Here is a 21,200-nt window from a genome sequence, read left to right on the forward strand (position 1 = left end):
CTTAGTGTTAATCACAATCAGTAGTTTGTTTTGAGAGAGCCCTCTCAGGTTAGGGAGGCTAATCCTTAGCCAAGAGTCTGGTCTGAAGTAGTTACATAAAGTCTAACTGATAGCAGCCATCAGTACATGATTTTGTGATAACATTTTGGTGCGTCTGCCGGGAGTCTGAAGATTACTCATTCCCGTAGTGATAAGTTTGAATTTCTGAAGGTAGCAGGTGTTCAAAAAAGGTTTTCGAGGCTGCATTCTACCTTGGTGACTCCATGAATTTTAAAGCTTGAAAGGTGGCTTCGAAGGGAAGATATACAAGGAGTAATCCTGATCCAAACCCACCTAGTCCTGTGGAGAATCCTAATATCATTTCAAGGAGTAAAAAAAGATTCTTTGATATACCAGGTACTTCAAATACTTCAAGATCTTTGTTTCCGGAGTTTGCTAGAAGTCCAGAGGATAAAATTGTTGATGATAAAATCCAAGAAGTGTTGTTGAGGTCTGAAAATGAAGAAGAACTTATTGGTATCATATTAGATTTACAAAAGAAAGGTATTGATACTTCATCTCTAGTGTCACAAAGAGATAAAGAAGAGTTTTGGAAAATTGTCACTTAGAGGAAGAAGATTTGGAACAGCTTAAAGAGCTTGACCCTTTTGAAGTTTTACTTAAATCCAAAACTGGTTTGCCTCTTCCAAAGTGGAGTTCTTTTGTCAGTGGCTTACAAAGTCCCAATAGCCCTTTCCGTACTCAGACTTTATCTTCTGCCTCTGCTAGTCCAAATTCTCCTCAGTCAACATCTCATACTAGTTCTGGTCCTCCTAGTCACACAGTATCTGTTATCCCTGCTCCTCTTCTCATTATGGCTGTGCCTGCTAGGTATGCTCCTCTAGCCCTCCCTGCTGTTTTGCATGATCTTCCTAGTAAGTATGCTGCTAGGATTCCAACATGGGGAGGAGATGATGAAATTTCAGCTGAGGAACATGTGGATAGATTCAATGACTTTGTTGATAGGGAAGAAGTAGATGATGAAGATGTAAAGTTAAGACTGTTTGCTCAAACCTTCATTGGGGAAGTCCGAAAATGGTTTAAAGCCCTTGGAGCTGGTAGCATTCATAGTTGGCTTGAATTTGAAGATAGTTTTCTGAGAAAGTGGGGAAATAGGACCAATCCTGTTCAAGCTCTCAATGAATATAATAGTTTAAGAAGAGCTCCAGATGAGACTGTCCAAAATTTTTCCAAAAGGTTTAATAAAGTATATAATTCCATTCTAGCACATTTGAAGCCTCCTGGAGCCTTGGCACAGTTAAGATATGCTGAGTCTTTTGATTCAGATTTCTCTCTTTTACTCAGAGAAAGAGAGTCTGCTACTCTTGCTGACATGCAAAATGATGCAGTTAAAGTAGAAGGGAATATACTAGCTGCTAAGAAGTCAAAGATGGCGAAGGCTAAGATAAAAGAAGAAGACAAGCCTTCTACCTCTGCTCAAGAAGACAAGTTTGAAGTCATGATGAAAACCATGGAGAAACTAATGGATCAATTAGCACTTGGGAACGCTGCTGCTCCTCAAGCTCAGCAAGAGCCTCGGTTTAGGAATCCTCAATTTAGAAGGCCTCAAAATCAGCAAAGGCCAAGGGAAAATAGAAATCAGCCAACAGATGCTCCAGTGAGACCTCCTTTCCAACAAAATATGGTAGATGAAGAGGAAGATCCTGAGGTGCCTGAGGAGTCTATTCATTGCTTTGGTGAAGAAGACTCAGAAATTTTCCTAACAAAAGAGGAACATGATGAGTCTAGTTTGGTAAAGGCAGATGAGGAACCCTCTGATTTCTTGAAGGGTTATCAGCATGCTATATTTGAAATTCAGAAGCAGTACAATCTCAGAAACCGAGATGTCCCTATTACAGCAAATAAAGTACAGCCCAAGAAAAATGTTTCAAAATCATTGGAAGACAAAAAGGAAAAGTCAAAGCAGACTGATGGTAAAGGTGATACTTCTATTGATAAAAAAGATGTTCAGAACCCTGCAGTTCTTAAGGAGATTGAAAGGTCTACTTCTGTTTTTAATATAGAAAATGAGATTGCTAAGATTAAAATATCAGTCCCATTTAATGAAATCCTCAAAGTAGACAAATATAGAAGTAAGATTGTGGAAATGCTCAATTCTCCACCAGGAGGGGCTGACATTTTAAGTGTGCAAGAGGATAATCCTATTATCTGTTTGGGACCAAGACTTGAAGATGAGCAGAGTGATGAGTTTCCTCCTTTTTATATCAGCATCAATATCCATGATATGACTCTACATAATGCCATGCTGGATTCAGGGGCGTCACATAACCTCATGCCCAAGGTAATCATGGAGAGGATGGGATTAGAAGTAACTAGACCATACAAAGATTTATTTTCTTTTGATTCAAAAAGAGTTCATTGCATTGGGTTGATAAAAGATGTTGTTGTGGCTTTAACACAAATCCCAGCAAAAACAACTGTCATGGACATTGTTGTTGCAGACATTCCACCTAAGTTTGGGATGCTCCTTTCAAGATCATGGGCTGCAAAAATCAAGGGTACTATGCAAATGGATCTGACATATGCTACTATTCCAGTGTTTGGTGAGCAAAGGAGGTTGTATCGTGAAACAAGGATGGCATACATGGTAAGCAGTAAGGACAAGCCTCAAAATTTTCCTATTTACTCATGTGATACAGGCCTGGGGTCAGCCATCTTGTTTCATGAGTCAGTTGATGGAGAATCACAAGTTGAGCATGCAGAAAATCAGTGTCAGGAGGAACAGCAAGGTAATGCAAGTGATATCAATGGTTGTTGGTCCTTATACTTTGATGGAGCAGCAGGAAAAGATGGCGCTGGGGCTGGAATTTGGATTATCAGTCCAACAGAAGAAAGTAAGTTTTTATCATATAAACTTAACTTTGATTGTACCAATAACATGGCTGAGTATGAGTCTCTGGTGTTAGGCTTGGAAACCTTGATAGATTTGAAGGCAAAGAACATTGTTATTTGTGGAGATTCTGAATTAATTATTAAGCAAGTACAGGGTACATATCAAACCAAGGATGTCAGGATGAGAGCCTACAGAAACTTAGTATTGGAGCTGTTAGAAAAGTTTCAATCCTACTCCTTCAGCATTAAGAATAGAAATCAAAATTCTATTGCAGATTCTCTTGCTGTAGCAGCTAGTCTTTTTGTTATTCCCAAACATTCTTCTGACAGTTATGATGTGAAAGTTCGCCATAGACCAGTCATCCCAGATAATATCATAAATTGGAAAGTGTTTGAAGATGATCAACAGGTAAGAAATTTTCTTGAGTTGAAAGAGGAGTTTGAAAATAATCAAATAGATCAGCAGAATATGTTGGCTGAGACAAAGGGAAAGTCTGAAGTGTTGCAGCTGCAAAATAACTCAATCCCTAAAGGCCTCATTCCTCTTGAAAAGCTATTTGATCAGAATGATGTATTTAAAGCGCCAAGGTTGCAAGCTAATGAAGAGGAAATAGAGAGCTGTAATTTAGGTGACTCAGTTGTGCCTAAATTAGTCAAGATTTCAAAGTTTTTATCAGCTGATCTGAAGGCCAAGTATATTGAAATGATGAAGAAGTTTATTGATGTTTTTGCATGGAGCTATGCTGATCTGAAGCAGTATGATTCTTCAATCATACAACACACTATTCCAATTAAGCCAAATGAGAAGCCTTTTAAGCAGAAATTAAGGAGAATTAATCCCCTTTTGATGCCACTGATTGAAAAGGAGGTGAAGAAGCTTTTTGATGCAAAGATCATTGTTCCAATCAGATTCTCAAATTGGCTTGCTAACTTGGTTCCTGTCAGGAAAAAGAATGGGGAGATTAGAATTTGCATAGATTTCAGGAACTTGAACAAGGCTTCACTGAAAGATAATTACCCTCTTCCTAAAATGGATCTTATTTTGCAAAATATTGTTGGCTCCCAAAGAATGTCTATGCTGGATGGTTTCTCAGGTTATAATCAGATCCTTGTTCATCTAGAGGATCAGGAGAAGACAGCTTTCACCACACCTTGGGGCACATTTATGTATGCAAAGATGCCTTTTGGTCTCATGAATGCAGGAGCGACTTTCCAGAGGGCTATGGACATTGCTTTTGCTGAAGAGAAAGATAAATCAGTGGTGGTATATCTTGATGATATCACAGTATTTTCTAAGAGGGAAGAAGACCATTTAAAGCACCTAGAAAGGATCTTGTTGAAGTGTAGGAGGTTTGGTATTTCTTTAAATCCAACCAAAAGCATCTTTGCTTTAACCTCTGGTAAGTTACTTGGGCATATTATTTCTGAGGGAGGTATTCAAATTGATCCTAATAGAGTCAGTGCTATTCAAAGACTGGATTTGCCAAGAAGCAAGAAAGAAGTTCAATCTTTTCTTGGAAAGGTTAATTTTGTTAGAAGATTTATTCCTAACTTTGCTGAAGTAGTCAAACATATAACCAAGATGTTAAAGAAAGGATCAGATTTCAAGTGGACAGTTGAAGCAAGGAAGTCATTTGAAGAAATTAAAAAGGCCCTCACTCAAGCACCAGTCCTCATCAGCCCGGATTTTACCAAGGAATTCATAATTTTCACATTCGCCTCTGAAGATACAATTGCTGGAGTTTTACTGCAGAAAGGAAGTCAAGGTACTGAACAGCCCATCTCTTTCTTTAGCAAGACATTGGCTAATGCTGAGTTAAAATACAACATTTTAGAGAAGCAAGCATATGCATTAGTAAAGGCAATTAAGGATTTTAGAATTTATGTGCTGCATTCTCATATTGTTGCATACGTGCCAAGTGCTGTGATAAAAGACATCCTTACACAAGCAGACCCGGATGGAAAAAGAGGAAAGTGGATAGCTAAATTGTTAGAATATGATATTGAGATTAGGCCCACCAAGTTGGTGAAGGGTCAAGGCTTGGCAAAGTTGCTAACTCAGTCAAATCTGGACTGTATTGGTATCAATTTTAGCACAGAAATATCAGAAATTTCCGAGAATGAAGAAGAGTTGGTCCAAATCAATGAAATTTTTTTAACATCAGAATGGTATAGGGATGTAGCATTTGTGTTGCAGCACAATAGAGCCCCTGATAACCTTTCCAAATCTAAAGCTCGGTTCACCAAGCTAAAATCCCTTAGATACTTTGTGTATGAGCAGAATTTATTTTGGAAGGATGCTGGAGGGATTCTATTAAATTGTCTCATTGAAGAAGAGGTTGATAGGGTGATTGATGAATTTCATAAGGGAGATTGCGGAGGCCATCATTATTGGAAGGCCACTGCAAATAAAATTTTGAGAGCTGGATATTTTTGGCCAACTATGTTCAAAGACATTTACAAGAAAATAGCAGCCTGCCATGAATGTCAAATATTTGAAGGAAGAAGAAAGCTCATGCCATTACCATTGGTTCCTATCTATGTAGAAGAACCCTTCCAACAGTGGGGGTTAGATTTTATAGGTGAGATACATCCTCCTTCATCAGGGCAGCATCGCTGGATACTCACAGCCACTGATTATTTTACAAAGTGGATAGAGGCGATACCTACCAGGCAAGCTAATGATTCAGTGATAATATCTTTTCTTGAAAATAATATTTTATCAAGGTTTGGTTGTCCAATCAAGATTATCACAGATAATGCCCAGGCTTTCAAGTCTAAAAGGCTGATAAATTTTTGTTATCAATATCATATTTCCCTTGGTCATTCTACTGCCTATTACCCACAGGGAAATGGCTTAGCTGAAAGCTCAAACAAGAGTCTTGTAAGGATTGTCAAGAAGCTGCTGCAGGATAATAAAAAGGCATGGCATTTGAAATTAAAGTATGCCTTGTGGGCTGATCGAATTTGCACAAAGAGGTCCATTGGAACCTCTCCCTATGAACTGGTGTATGGAGCAGAGGCAATTTTCCCAACATCTCTTGGGGTACCAGTTATGAAGCTAATTCAAGGGTTAGAAGAAGAACCAAATGCCATACAGAGGAGGATTAATCAGTTAATAGCTTTGCAGGAGAAGAGGAATGAGGTGTTTGAAGACCATCAGCAAAATCAGGATAGAGTTAAGCGAGTTTTTGACAAGAAGATTAAAGAGGTCACATTTCAAATTAATGATAAAGTCCTAAAATGGGAAGCCAGAATTGAGGAGAAAGGCAAACATGGCAAATTTGAGAATTTATGGAAAGGGCCATATCAGATTTCTGCCTTCCATGGAAAAAATACTTACATTCTGCAGGAAGTTGATGGAACACCATGTGCTGGAGGGCCTGTTAATGGCAGGTTCTTAAAGCATTACACTCAGTAAAGGTCTGCCAACAATCTCATGAGCATTGTATATATCCGTTTTATGAAGTTTCTTGTTAAGAATAAGTGACAAGCTGAACAGAAGAGCTTTAGCCCGAGGAGAAGGCCCACAAAGTTTGAAAGAGATGCTTGCCAGTTGTGTGTGTGTTTTGTTTTTTTTTTTTTAGAAAATGGACAAGGCACTGGTTCTACGAGTTCTTAGTGTACTACAGGAGCACACTATCCCAAGTGGAGCCACTGTTATCACTGAGAACTGCAGTTGCATGTATATAAGTTAAGTCCAAAATTTCATGAGTAAAAATGAATGTTATATGGTTGTTCTCCTATGCTTACCACTTAGGGGTCATGTTCTTCAATGATATTGTTGAGAATCATTTTCAAAACCACGAGTCATCCTTCATCATGATTGATTAAAATATGTCTTGTCTCGTATGTGTCATTTGTCCTTTTCGCAGTTTCGTAACACCTTTTCGCAGTTTCGCAGCACTGTTTGATTGGCTGATTTTGCAGCATAGTAATGTTTTAGCATTTTCGTAGCGCCAACCATTTCGCAGCACATGTCACTGAATTATAACTGTCTGCGCTACGAAATCGCGGATTCGGGATTTTGCAGCGCACATTCTTAAAATGTCATGTCCAGGGATGAGTCATTGTGTCCGGTCGGATTGTTGTCAATTTATGTACCTTCCAAACAATTACGAGGCATCATTCCACCAATAGGTTCAGAGTCATGCACATTAAGTTCATTTAAATGTCCTTGTCATGCATGGTTGTGTCATGATGTTCTATTATTATTACTTGAAGCGGCCAGCTTATATGTTAAGCTATTTGAATTGTAATGAGCCCGAATTTCTTCTTCAAGAGAGCTGCATTGCAAGCGAGCCCGTGTTCTAAAGTTTCAAGTTGCTTGTTGAGTTGAAGCTGCCGGTGTTACTGTGTGCAAAAGTTTTCAAGGCGTAATGGAGAAGAAAGAGCATCGGTCAGGAAGGTGTCAAAGGGCAGAACCCGAAGGATTAGACTTGACATTGAGGGAGGAAGGTGTTAAAAAGACCTTCAAAGACGCGGGTTGCTGGAGTTTTTGTGAAAAGCTGAAGGGAGGACACACTCAGGTAACAAAAGAATTTGCATTGAATTTTACAGGCTTGAGTTCCAAAGTATCTATGTTAGAATTCCCAGTATCTCTAGAGGCTATTGCTAGGGTAACTGAGATTCCTAGAGGAGGCCAGAGTGGTTCAAAAATTTCAAGTTTGATATGAGTCCCTGTAAAATATTCTTGAAGGAAGCCTATGTGAATGAAGATTTGACCAAGGCTGTACCTAGAAGTTATGTTAAGGAGAGTTATGCTATGCTTCTTACTTGTATTCAAAAATATTTAACTTGTGAGGGTAGGTATAACAAAGTTTATTCATATCATTTCAAGTTGTTACTGCATTTCACGGGTAAAGCACCTATAGATCTCCCATTCTACTTGTTTCGAAGCCTCAGTAAGATGTGTGATAAAATTCAATTGAGGAAGGATGATTGTGAGTCATCACTGTTTCATCATGGCCTAGTTAAATTGTTAGTGATGGATGGCTTGCAGAAGATTGGTAGGGATTGGGATTCTTTTATTTATATGGCCGGGTTCCAGAGCAAGACAAGCCTCACCCCACAGCCACTCAGAGAAAGAGAAGAATTGATGGAGGAACCCACTATTGCTGAGCTTAGGAAGGAGGCTAGTGAGAAAAAGAAAGTTAAATCTCAGTTGAACAAACCAGTCAAACCCTTGGTTATTAAAGAACCACCTCAGCCACCTCAGTCATCATCAAAGGAAAAGGTCAAGCAAAAGAAGGAGGTTCATGGATCAGCTGAATCTAAAAAAGCATCAAGAGTTAAAACTAGGGGTCAACTAAGCAAGGAGAAAGGTAAATCAGTAGCTGTGGAAGAGAGTCCAATTTCAAAGGCCAGTCTAAGTGACCTACTTGAGGCTATTGAATTTGAACAGGGAGAACCAGTGCATCTTGAACCCATGCATATTGATTTGACCCAATCTTCTCCTGAGAGCACTAAGAAGTCAAAAGCTTCGAAAAGATTAAGGTTTGATGAGCCTAGTGAGGTCTTTATGTTCAAGCCAAGAAGGCCAGTTACGAGGAAACAAATTAAAGAAGCTGAGAAAGGGAATAAAGAAGAAGAAGCTGTAAAGGAGAAAGTGCATAAAGCAAAGAAAGCTGTAAAGTCACCCAGAACTGAGGTAATTGATGTATTGACAAAAACAGTGGAGGCAGTCAAACATAAAGACAAGAATAAGAAGGTTATCATCACCCAAGGAGGAAATGTGATTGCCATAAAGAGTCAAGTGAAGACAGCCATGAAAGATCAGGTGGGAGCAGCCAAAGAAGAAATTGTCAAAGCCAAAAATGTGACTAAGGAGCGTGCAGTTAGGTATGCCAATTATAAAAGAGCTGTGTTGAAGGGCAGCAAAAACTTAATGGGTCAGACAGACTCTGTGGCTGATGTATATACTTGGACTGTCCCAGCTCTAAAACAAGCTAAATTCCTCAGACAAATGAACCTGACTCTGATAGCTAAAAACAAAGCTTTAAAGAAGGAGGTTTCAAATTTGAAGATGCAGCTAGGTCAGCTAGCTCATTGATTTAAGGAAAAGGTGATATTTTCAGTTTTGGTCAATTTTGTTTGAGTTTCACTATTTTGAAGTCATCTAAGTTTTTGGCACCTGTAGAGGAGGTTTGAAAAGTCAAAATTTCAAGCAAAGGAAGCTTTAGTGCAAATGCATTCTGTTTTGGTAAAAACAGCAGTTTCGTAGCGCGCTACGAAACTGCTGTAGGTGCTGTTTTATAATAAAAATAAGGAATTTAATGATGAGGTCAGCAAATTTTTGAAGAGAAAGCCTCAAAGACATAAGGGAAACCATAAAAGAATCTCCTAACTATCCAGAGAATGACAGATGTGCATTTTGAAAAGGTGAAATGTTTTGTTTTTAGCTCAAGTCTCGTTAAAGGTACTTTATGACCGAATTGTTAGGGTTTCTGTTAAGGTTATCGGAGATTTTTGTTTGTACACTTGTTCAACTCACAAAGCTTCCAGCTCATTGGAGAGTAAGGTGATATGCGTTGTTTATGAGGAATTAGAGAGCAGGGGACATGTTCTTTAAGAGATGAAGAATGTTGGGAGACAGAGACCGTAAAAACACAACACATCTTTTGGTCAATTAATGAGCCATGTGCGCAACAAGGATCCAAAGCTAGCTTGTTCAGTGTTTTCTCCTCCAAGATACCTCAACCAAAGCAGATAGAGGACATGTGTCAAGACTCAGAAAAACATCATGCTACGAGGAGGACAGATTTTGGGTTTTGAGTAAATGAAGACCATTTGTAATTACAGTTCAGCTATCATGTAATTAATGAATTAGTTATGTAGTAGATAAGGATAGTGAATAGCAACCTTCGATGCTCCCCTCATGCTAGAGGAGGAAGCTCGAGGTGGTTAAGCATGTAGTCCTATATATGAATCAAACTGGGATGTAATAGGGGTTGGATGTTTTTTGGAAAAAACAGAGTTTTATATTGGCTTATGTAAAATACTTGTTGCAGTAATATAATGGACTACTTTTTCTTCTCAAGATTCATACTTTGTTCAAATGCTCAAGAAGTATCTGGCTTTGTCTTATCCTTTGTGTTTTACAGCTCTATAGATATACAATCATTCTGAATTCACCTAGTTGCTCAGATTTCCTGTGTATATTTATGAGTTGAGGTTCATTTGCAAAATGTTTTGAGTGTTTAAACATCATATGCCTTGACTTCCATGAATGAGTAGTTGAATGGTTTACTGAAATGGTGTTTGACTCCATGAGCCCAATGGAAGAAATCTTATGTTGTCTGTCCAACTAGCATGTTATTAAGTTTTCATTTCAAGAGTTAGCCCTCTTAATGTTAATCACAATCAGTAGTTTGTTTTGAGAGAGCCCTCTCATGTTAGGGAGGCTAATCCTTAGCCAAGAGTCTGGTCTGAAGTAGTTACATAAAGTCTAACTGATAGCAGCCATCAGTACATGATTTTGTGATAATAGGGGACACAAGGATTACACCTGCCCTTGTAGCTTCCTTAGAGCTAGATCCATCAACGAACATGTCCCAAAATTGTGGGCCTTCTTCCTCTGCGATCTGGAAAACTAGTTTCTTAAGCTGCGTGGAGGCCAACTGGGATTCTTCAATCTAAAGAATACAAGCTCCAAAATTAGTGTTGATAGCATAGATGGGATGATTAGTGGGATTCTTTTCATCACTGATTATATAAGCCAACTGAGCTTCCCTGTATAATCTCTTACTCTCACCTCCAAAAACTGGGACAGTAGCATAGGACAGATCATTTTGCAATGTTCCACCTAATCTCTTGATCCAACCTATGGAAAGCAGCATGCCAAACTTGGGGGGTACATCTGCTACCACAATATCCATCATCATGCTCTTCATGTGTAGCTGAGACAAAGTTATGGCTAGGTCCTTGATTAATCCTAGACATTTCACTTTTCTAGAGTCAAAAGAAAACATGTCATGATAAGGCTTGGTAATGTCAAGACCAAATTCATCCATGACAACCTTGGGCATTAGATTATGGCTGGCTTGTGTGTCCAAAAGGTAGTTATGAAGGATTTTGTCATGAATAGTCAGTGAGACATAGAATGATGGGGAGTTGTCTTCACAATTTTCAATCACTAGGCTGAGAATAACAACTGGTTTGTCATCTTGTAGATTTAGATAGTCAGTGGAGGCTTGGATGGCTTTAGGCTCAAGGGCCTCGAGGATGTATCTTTTGAAGGAGTCATTCTTCACTAGTTCAATCAAAGGTATAGGTATTCTTAGCTTCTGAATTTCTGATTGAAAACTTAAAGGAGAAGGATACTTGTCAAGGCCTCTTACCTCATGAGCTGGAGATTTGAGGATGATGGGATCAACTGCTGGTTGCTTCTGCTTATTAGCTTGTTGTACTACAGGGACATCAGCGCTTTGAACAAGATTTTCCTTGGCATTATTCATCTTCAACCTTAGATTAGATTATTCACTAATGTCCAGGTTATCAGCATAGCTATAGAATGATTCAAGGTGTTCTTTAGCTATAACACCTTCAGTCCCAGTGAACTTAGGCCTATACTTCTGATATTCTCCAGTAGGCATGGCATTCAAAGGAGTGGGGAGTACTAGAGGCCCATACCTAGCACCTATGATTCTTTCCATTTTGGTAAGTTCTTGTGGACCTACCATAGTTGTGGTGGCTATAAGGGTACTGGAATTCTAAATGACATAGGGTTAAGGAGTGATTGATAGGACTAAAGGAATATGATGGATAGGAGGTGAGCTTTCCTTTGGGTTTACAACAAAAGGAGAACCTAAAGAATAAGGAGCTTTATTAATTTTTGAGATTTTTTCTTCACTACTAGTATTAGAAGCTATACTCTCAAAATGTATTTGTTATAATATAGGATTTTCTTGAAGAGATATAGAATATTTTTTAGATTTAACTGAACCTGATGCTCCTTTCTACAATACCTTTCTTTCTTTGATGATTTTTCAGGATCAGGTACTGGGTCAACTTGTGGCTTCTAAGGATTTCTCTGAGTATGCCTCACAAACTGAGCCAGAACTATGAAGTGGAGTCTCTAAGAGGTTCATCCTTTAGTGGAGTCATCAGATAGATTATTACAACCGAAAAAGTTCCCAGACTTTGTCTATCATCAATGCTGGATCTGTGTCGTTTTCCAGGGAAGCTGAGCTTCAGTCTCCTCTCCCCGGCAACAACACCAATTATGTTATCACTCCAGGAAACTCTCCTAGGTTGTAGCTTGGAGATGCTTGGTAACATATAATATTCAATATTGTTCTCTGAACTATTGGAATGGATGATGGTTTAGATCAAGTCAGACAACCGTTTCAACTCTGTTTTCACTCAGGACATGCATGAACACCCTCAACTTTACAAGGCTTTAGACCACTAATGCTCAATAGTTTATAGATTCAATGGATAATGGAGAATACTAACTGTACCAGCAGATGCATACATAAACACATATGAATGACTAGCTATGGGAAGTAAATGAAGCTTGCAAATCTAATTTATCAACACAGAGATACGATGACACTTATCTGGCATTAGAGACAGAAGAAAACATGAATAACCTATTCAAGTGCAAGCTTAGAATAGATGAGAAAATGGGAATTGAACATATAGCAGCAAAAGAAGCTTAGATTGCTAGGATGAAGATGAGACACCTAGAGGAGTAGAGTCTCCACAGTCTCCAAAAGTTGAACCCTTCATACATTTAACTTTCAGCCATTTATAGGCCTTTTACAATTCTCCTGAGCTCTCAAAGGCTCGGAGTGTCTTAATTTATCCTCTGTATCTTTTCAACAATTTGATGCCCTAACTAGGCACACATGGCTCGGAGGTTTCTTCTTCTAACAACATAGTAACTGCATTCTGGGAGTTTGCTGCGTTGTCAGGGAGCTCGCTCGTGCCAAAGATGCTCAATGATCACTTCTGCTGGTTTTGGTTGTGTTGCATTGTTGATGCACCATGAGTGCTTCTATTTCGGACTGCATCATGCTATGGCCCTTTTTTTCCCTTTCTGGTCATCTATCTCCTTGCAACTGTTTCTCGGCCTCTGTTCTATGATGGAATGGGTCTTCAGGCCTCTGAAATATTTTCAAATGCGAACGATGACTGTTTTATGTTTAATACAGAAAAACGTTGCAACACTATAAAATCCCACCCATCTCTGTTTATTTCGGACTTCAAAATTCCTCAAATATGGCCTATTCCTCTATTGGGTCCGCCTTTGCAGCGATATCACATCTCCACCGTTGATCTGGGATCTCTAGATCCAACATTTGTGATCCATTTCAAGCGGCTCTTTTGTACAGGAGTTAACAGTCCAATGAGGGTGGTTTTCTCTCTCCTCAGCCTGGACAGGTGGAAGCCATTATATGGGATTAGGCGGAGCCCGGCCAAAACCATTTACCACCCACAACCCAGCCGAAATCATGCCTGTTTCGTGATTTCCTTTTTATTTCCAAAATACATTTAAACACTGGAAAGACATTAAAAAAGGCTCATGATGGACTTCAAATTTTATATATTTCCCTTCACGAACCCTTTCAAGTCTAGGTCTTATCGCATCGGTGCTGCTCCAAGGTTCCCTTTGTATTTCATTTATTAAACGAAATATGCGTAAATGCATTAAAAATGGCCTTTCTGCGGATCTCAAAATCTATATAATAGATTTAAGGAACCCTTTCGGGCCCGGTTTATTGCATCGGTGATGCCCCTTTCTATTTCGTTAAATAATGAAAATACGCAAAATACATAGGAAAATGCCTTTTGGCTAATTTCAAATCTTATGCAATATCATGTATATAACTGTCGGGTCCGGTTAATCGCACCTCTGTGAAACTCTGATGTGATATCGTGATGTGACTAGTCACAATCGCATGTCGCTCATGCCCCGAGCACATAAGCACTCCTGGTAATCTCCAATAGTGAAACCCAGATGTAACGTGTGTCATCGATCTGCGCGCTTGATCAACGGTACATGTTGAATCGTCGATCGCCATCGCAAGTTCCACCTGGTCTGCACCGATTGCCACTGTCTCCTGTGCCGATTGCAATTGCCGATCAGATCTGGACCATTGATCGGCCAAATCAGATGGATGCTGTGTATTTCCCTCCGATACTTGGTTTTTCATTGATTTTATGTGTTTTTGCCTCCCGATAGTGTTTTCCGACTGTTCTAAGGGTTCTTCTCCTGCGTTGGTTTTGATATTTGGCATCATTTTGCTAGATTTTGAAGACTTAGAGAGCATATTTGGACGTATTTGGATCAGGACCCGATGCAATTATATATGCGAGAGTAATATTTTGAAGTCTGGCTTATGGCCAAAGTGGAGCAAGAGGAGATGTGGCCATCAGAGTTGAAACAGGGGACATTTCCACTAAAAATAGCACCACTGCGCCTCAAGGGCTAACACTCCCTTGTTTTCAAAACAAGTGCCTTGCCAAGCCACACTTCCTTCTCTCTCACCTTTGTTCTTCAGAGCCATAAGTGATGAAATGACACCTGCATCCTCTTCAAACCTATAATAGAATATTTGCAAACTACGTGTTCAATTTCATCACCAATCATGACCTAAGCATCCCCATACTTGCCAAAAGTTTATAACACACACTCTTTGGTCAAGTTTAGGTAGAAATTTCTCTATTGATTAGCTACCTCTGATACCATGTTGAAATTCTCATTGTAGATCACTTGATAATGCAATGTAACTCAAGAAAAATACTTGATCTACTTCTACTATCAAACTTTGCGGAAGCTTAATCAATTTAAGCAAGATCAATCTAGAACACATATAACATAGAAGAAGAAATCATACAAATGAAACACAAAATAATACTATGGGGAAAGCCTCAACTAAAAACCCCGCTATCTGTATTATCATACAAGTGGAAATATCTTAGGATTACACAAAGCTTTAGCTCACAAGATATCTAGCTCTCAGTACAATCCCTCACTGCTGCTCATAGACAGAATAGACAACACATATGCCTTCCTTCAGTCCTCCAAGCCTCCTATTTCCTTGCGTAGTTTCTCCTGGGTCCTCATGCTGCCACCTGTGTGTAATAATCCCTCACACACTGCTCTGACCTCTGAAATAATTGCACAAACCTGAAGGAGATAATTCCTTCTGCATGGATGAGTTTCCTATATAGGAAAAATCCTCCAACTGATAGTACACTGTCCCTCCATTTTATCTCAACTGGGTCTCTATCTAAACTGACATGCATGAGTTATTTATGAGAGAATATTCAGTTATCTGAAGTGCAGTAGTTACATGCATGCATTAACTAACTAAACTCACAATTAATTCAACAATTTGTTTGAATTAATCTAACTGGACTTGACTCAGTTAACTAAGCCAACTAATTACAACTCATCCTTATCTCTTTAACTAATGGATAAATTCCTCAATCAATGGACAAATTGTTGCATGTTCCCACATAGACGTCATGTTTGATTTTCTACAACTAATTAACTCAAGATGAATTAATTAATTATTTTGCAAACAATTGCTAAGATCAAATTCGAATTTTACTTCTCTATTTTAGTCAAGGACTAACTAAAATAGGAATCTAAGCTGAAATGCTATTTATAGCAATGCTATGTTTAGCACTTCCATTTTTCATTCCTTATTGCTATGTCCAAAACTGGTACCCAAACTACTATTTCTAGCAATGCTATTTTTAGCACTTCTATTTTTATCATTTCTTGTTGCTATTTTCAACACTCCCTCTCAACAAGAAAGGTATTCAACTCGAACCCGATTCTAAACCTTTGGAATGTTCTACATGCAACACTTCTCCCAAGTGTTATTGCTCTAACAACTCTAGAAACAAAAAACTCCCAACTGACCTCCCTATTGGGCTAGAAACATCCTTTGATGCCACAGCTCCCTCTGCCGCTAATAAGTTCTCCCTTTGGGACCTCTAAGTTACTGCAACAATCCATGCATATCGCACCATTGCACACCTCTCCGTGCCATCCTACACTAGTGCAACAATCCTGTGCCTCTCGCATTGTTGCAGCCTGCTCTCTCTGCATTGTCTTGGGATTCTTGCACTGTAGCTCTCTCTGCTGCTCCATCCGCATTTGTCTCTACCCACTCAGCTAGTCTTGCTACTCCTCTTCGGGGCTCCCGTAGCAAGGTCTAATCAAAGAGGTTGGGTACCTCAATGATCCTGCCCCTATTCCAGCCTTCTTGGGACTGTCACTCCACATCGCCCCACCTCAAACGTAGAGGTATGGATGCATGTGATCCCTCTGCCCACTTGGCTCAAACTTTCCCCCTACTAGAGGTCTCTGCATGAGTGGATGCCTCCACTCGATCTCCTCTCGGCTTCTCTAGATGTGGCTACTCCACAACCTCCTGAAGCTGCTTCAACAATTGAGGCTCCTCCACAATTGTCTGAGACTTCTTCTAGCCCTGCATGTTGAGAGGTAATTTACTCTCCCTCTCAACCACCAAGTCTCCATCAGTTGCCTTGCTCCTCAAGGCTTTGCATGCATCTTGAACCTCAAGATCATATAGGTTCTTGACTCGTGAACCGATCTACTTCACCTGTCTCATGGTGATGTGTCGAAGGAAAACCTTTCCCTTACTGAAGACTACATACTTGACATCGGTCAAGGTAATGCGAGCTCCATGCTCCCTCTGAAAAACAACCGTGCCTACACCTGAGACACTATACTTTTCATCATTACACATTTGGAGATCCTTCTCCTCCAAGGTACAGAACAAACTCTTGTCGCCGGTCATGTGGAAAGAAGCTCCATTGTCAAGAAACCAACCACATCCCACCATGGATGAAACCATGCATGTGAAGAGTGTGAAATCCAACTCGAACTATGAGGCTAGTGCCTCATCTTCTAATCCTTCCAAGGACCCCTTCTTAGATTTCTTTAGTGGACAATTTGTAGCAAAATGGCCCACCTCATGACAATGAAAGCATCACACTTTCAATTTGTCAAACTTCTTCCCACCATGGGAAGAACTGGATTTGGGATGAGAATCCTTCTCCTTCCCTTTCTCCGCCTTACTTGCTAAGGCACAATTTTCTTCATCCTCCTTGGATGAAGAACCATCTCTGGTGCTTCTTCTTATCTCCTCGTGCATTAGATTCGACCAAATTTGTTCCCAATCTGGCAGTTTTTCTCTTCCATTTACCGAGTCTTGGTGGCTATGCCAGCTCTTAGGAAGACCGAGGAGTGCAAGACTCACCATGTCATCATCGACTGTCGTGATCCCTACACTTCCAAGCTCATCCATGTAGGTGGTGAGCTTGTTTAGATATGTAGAGATCATGTCGCCCTTTTCACACTTGATTTTCCGAAGCTTGGCTTTCAGCGCCAACTTCCTCTGATCATTGTTGTTCTAATATAGATCTTACAATGTTTTCCACATCGAAAATGGTGTCTCCTTCCCATGGAGACTCGAGACTACGTGGTCTCGAACTCCCTTCAGAAGGATTCTCCTTGCTATAGCCACACATTTCTTTCATTCCGCCAATTCTGTAGCATCAATCGGCTTGGTGACTTCTTGATCAATGAAGTCCTTTAGAATGTTATCCTCTAATACTACTTCCATGCAATCCTTCCAAGCTATATAATTCGAGCTGCCATCAAGGGCATACTCGAGCCTTAAACCGATGAACGCCATTGGTGAAATTGAGATGTGATAAGAACTCGATTTCTATATCCAGGAACTTCAAACTTCAAACTTCGAACTTCTTATATATTGTTCTTCGCTTTGATCACCTTTTCTCCGATAAACTTGGCTCTGATACCATGTAGAAATTTCTCTATGGATCAGCTAGCTCTGATACCATGTAGAAATTCTCACTGTAGATCACCTGATAATGCAATGTAACTAAAGAAAAATACTTGATCTACTTCTACTATCAAACTTTGTGGAAGCTTAATCAATTTGAGCAAGATCAATCTAGAACACATATAATAGAGAAGAAGAAATCATACACATGAAACATAGAAGAATACTCTGGGGAAAGCCTTAGCTAAAAACCTCGCTATTTGTATTATCATACAAGTGGAAATATCTCAGGATTACACAAAGATTTAGCTCACAAGCTATCCTGCTCTTAGTACAATCCCTCACTGCTGCTCATAGACAGAATAGACAACACATATGCCTTCCTTTAGTCCCCCAAGCCTCCTATTTCTTTGCGCAGTTTCTCCTGCGTCCTCAACCTACCACCTGTGTGTAATAATCCCTCACACACTACTCTGATCTCTGAAATAACTGCACAAACCTGAAGGAGATAATTCCTTCTACATGGATGAGTTTCCTATATAGGAAAAATCCTCAACCTAATAGTACACTGTCCCTCCATCTGATCTCAACTGGGTCTCTGTCTGAATTGACATGCATGAGTTATTTATGAGAGAATATTCAATTATCTGAAGTGCAGCAGTTACATGCATGCATGCGTTAACTAACTGAACTCACAATTAATTCAAGAAACTGATTGAATTAATCTAACTGGACTTGACTTAGTTAACTAAGCCAACTAATTATAACTCATCCTTATCTCTTTAATTGATGGATAAATTCCTCAATCAATGAAGAAATGGTTGCATGTCCCCACATAGACTTCATGTTTGATTTTCTACAACTAATTAATTCAAGATGAATTAATTAATTATTTTACAAACAACTCCTAAGACCAAATTCGAATATTACTTCTCTATTTTAGTTTAGGGACTACCTAAAATAGGAATCTAACCCGAAATTCTATTTATAGAAATGTTATTTTTAGCACTTCCATTTTTCATTCCTTGTTGCTATGTCCAACACTAGTACCCGAATTTCTATTTATAGCAGTGCTATTTTTAGCATTTCTTATTGCTATTTTCAACAGTTTACGTCATAATAGAAACCTTACCTCAATTATCAACAAAAGGGCCAAAACATTATCATGTGGCTTTCATAAGTGATGGAAAACACAGCATCACTTTTACAATCATTTCGCAACAATGATTTACAATAATATGGCCACAACAAGCTACTATATCTAATAAAACCATCTCTCACATACAAACTGATTTAGTCATATCTTTGTTACTAATTCACTTGTTGAACATATTTACCAACTGGTTCCTTCATAGGTGCATTTTGGTCATGAAGTATCTAACATGTGGTCCTCTTATGTGTATCGTTGTTGTAGTGACTGCAATGATTCTTTCTCCATCAAATATTCTAGACCGTCTTGGAACGCTTATTCTAGGTGTGTCTTTGATAAGTGCCCCTGGAATCCTCATTGTCACTTGAAGGTGATGAGGGGCTCCCATCCTCCATCCTTTGTTGGTTACTGGTTTCCTTGGAGCATTCTCCAACCTCTTTTCTGACATACGCAAGTCCTGCATAATGAGGAAATTCCTCTAATTTGATGGGATTCACAATTCACTGGCCATTATTGTCGAGGCCCTTCTCTTGATACCCCATATTCTTCAACAATTTTGATCCAATTCCCGTAATATGTTTCTCAAAAGCAATGAAATAATGATCATAAAAAGAAAATGACATTGAAGAATCACTTTTTACCTCAGGCTTGTTATGCTACAACTTTTCCAAGACCTCTTCCTTAGATTTTAACTAATGTTGCAACCTTTGTTTCTCCTCCTCTACTTCTTGTAGGAGTTTTTTCATTTTAGCATTCTTCGCCTAAAGGCTTTGGTTGATCTCTTCAAGTTATTGGAGATCTGCAGTATTTGGTGCCCTCCTCATTTTTGGAAAAACACCTGATGAAATATTTTCCTCTTCGCCTGAATTGGAACCCAAGTCGATAGGTCCATCTTCTGCAATCCCAAGGGCTGCAATATTCATTTCATTATCTGAGTCTAATCCCAGGTCAATTTGTCCAACACTTGAAAATCTTGCACTTGTGACCTTCTAATCACCCTTTGATTCAGATTATTGGTCTTTTAGCACAATCAAAACTTTCTTCTGCTTCATTTTTCTACCATTCCTCTTTGGCCTCAATTATGGATGCAATTTCAAACAATGCTCCTCACCATGCCCTTCTTTCTCCCAACGAGTACAAGAGAGATTTTCTTCTTTTATCTTGGTTGTTTCTACCCTCTTTGGGCGATCATTCTGATCATGCTTCCCCCTGATTTCAATATGTACAACCTTCACACTTTCTTCATAAAGAGTTTTAGGTTCACATAATAACAATGAATGATGCAAATAACCATGGAAAGAGCCAATGTATTTCATCAATGTCTCAGGAGTGTCTAGTGTAACATTCAATGCTAATGCTCGTTTCCGAGAATCTTTTGTAAAATTCTAAAAATTTTGAGCTTTACTTTGTTTCAAATGTTTCCATTCCATCATGGCCTTTTGTCTATAACCCAATGGGTAAAACTTCCCTCTTAAAGCAGAAATGAACTCATACCAAGATGAAAGAAGTTTACAACTACTCTTACTATCTTTCTGCAACTTTCCTTCCCACTAGACGAGAGTAGTGCCACTCAATCCAAGGGATGCTAGTTGGATCTTGGATTCATTCTCTTTGATTCATTGTATGCGACATTATACTTCAACCTGTCTGATCCAATTATCTAGCATTTATGCATTAGATTCTCCACTAAACACATGCAAATCAAACTCAACATCCAACTTGAAAAATGGATTTTTATGAGTTCTTCTACATCTAGAATGATGAGAAGAGGAAGAAAAATAAATTTCACTCGAAGATGGAGAGGGAGGTTTAGGAGGCTCTTTTTCTCCTCCTTCATGGTTCACTGAGGCATGTTCATCTGGCCCTTCCTTCTTCTTTGGTTTCGCTATTGTCTTCTCATACTCTGCAAACAATTTGTCCACTATTTCTGCCATGGTGTAGAAGGCCTTGCGATAATTTCACTCTTCCTCCAACCGAGCATCTCCATCTATCATTTTCTTTCTTCGTGTTGTACACCCTGTTTCTAGATTTTCACCTCTTTGCAATCTTTTCCCTGGTTATCATACACTTGCAATTCACATCAACAAAAGACCAACTCTCATAACAAACTTGATCCATATCTTTTCACTTCAAAGATGCATAAAAAATTTCATTTAAAAGGGCATATAACCATAAGAAGCATACACATAAAATAAGCGAAAATGAAAGGAAACCACAAGAAGAAAATACATAAACAAGTTGATAACAAAGTTCACCTAGTGTAGGCAATGTCTCCGGGCTCTACTCAAAGTAGGGAGGCCACTTCATTAATCTTCAGCAAAAATCAAAATCCATGCATGTGCAAAAGATACCTTATACCTCCA

The 21,200-nt window shown here is 39.1% G+C and overlaps 1 protein-coding gene across 1 annotated transcript in view; it reads left to right on the forward strand.

Moving 5' to 3' along the window:
- Nucleotides 1–1,681: 1,681 nt before the first annotated feature.
- LOC149218748 (receptor kinase-like protein Xa21) overlaps nucleotides 1,682–21,200 on the forward strand; it is a 77,507-nt gene continuing 57,988 nt past the window's right edge. Inside the window, exon 1 of the mRNA XM_089386624.1 lies at nucleotides 1,682–1,863. Within this exon, the coding sequence (XP_089242750.1) occupies nucleotides 1,682–1,863 (182 nt within the window). The remainder of the gene's footprint in view (nucleotides 1,864–21,200) is intronic.

Source organism: Pinus tabuliformis, chromosome Q, assembly GCF_031772625.1.
Source record: "Pinus tabuliformis cultivar Carrire ecotype Pingquan chromosome Q, CPIR1, whole genome shotgun sequence".
Classification (NCBI taxonomy): Eukaryota; Viridiplantae; Streptophyta; class Pinopsida; order Pinales; family Pinaceae; genus Pinus; species Pinus tabuliformis.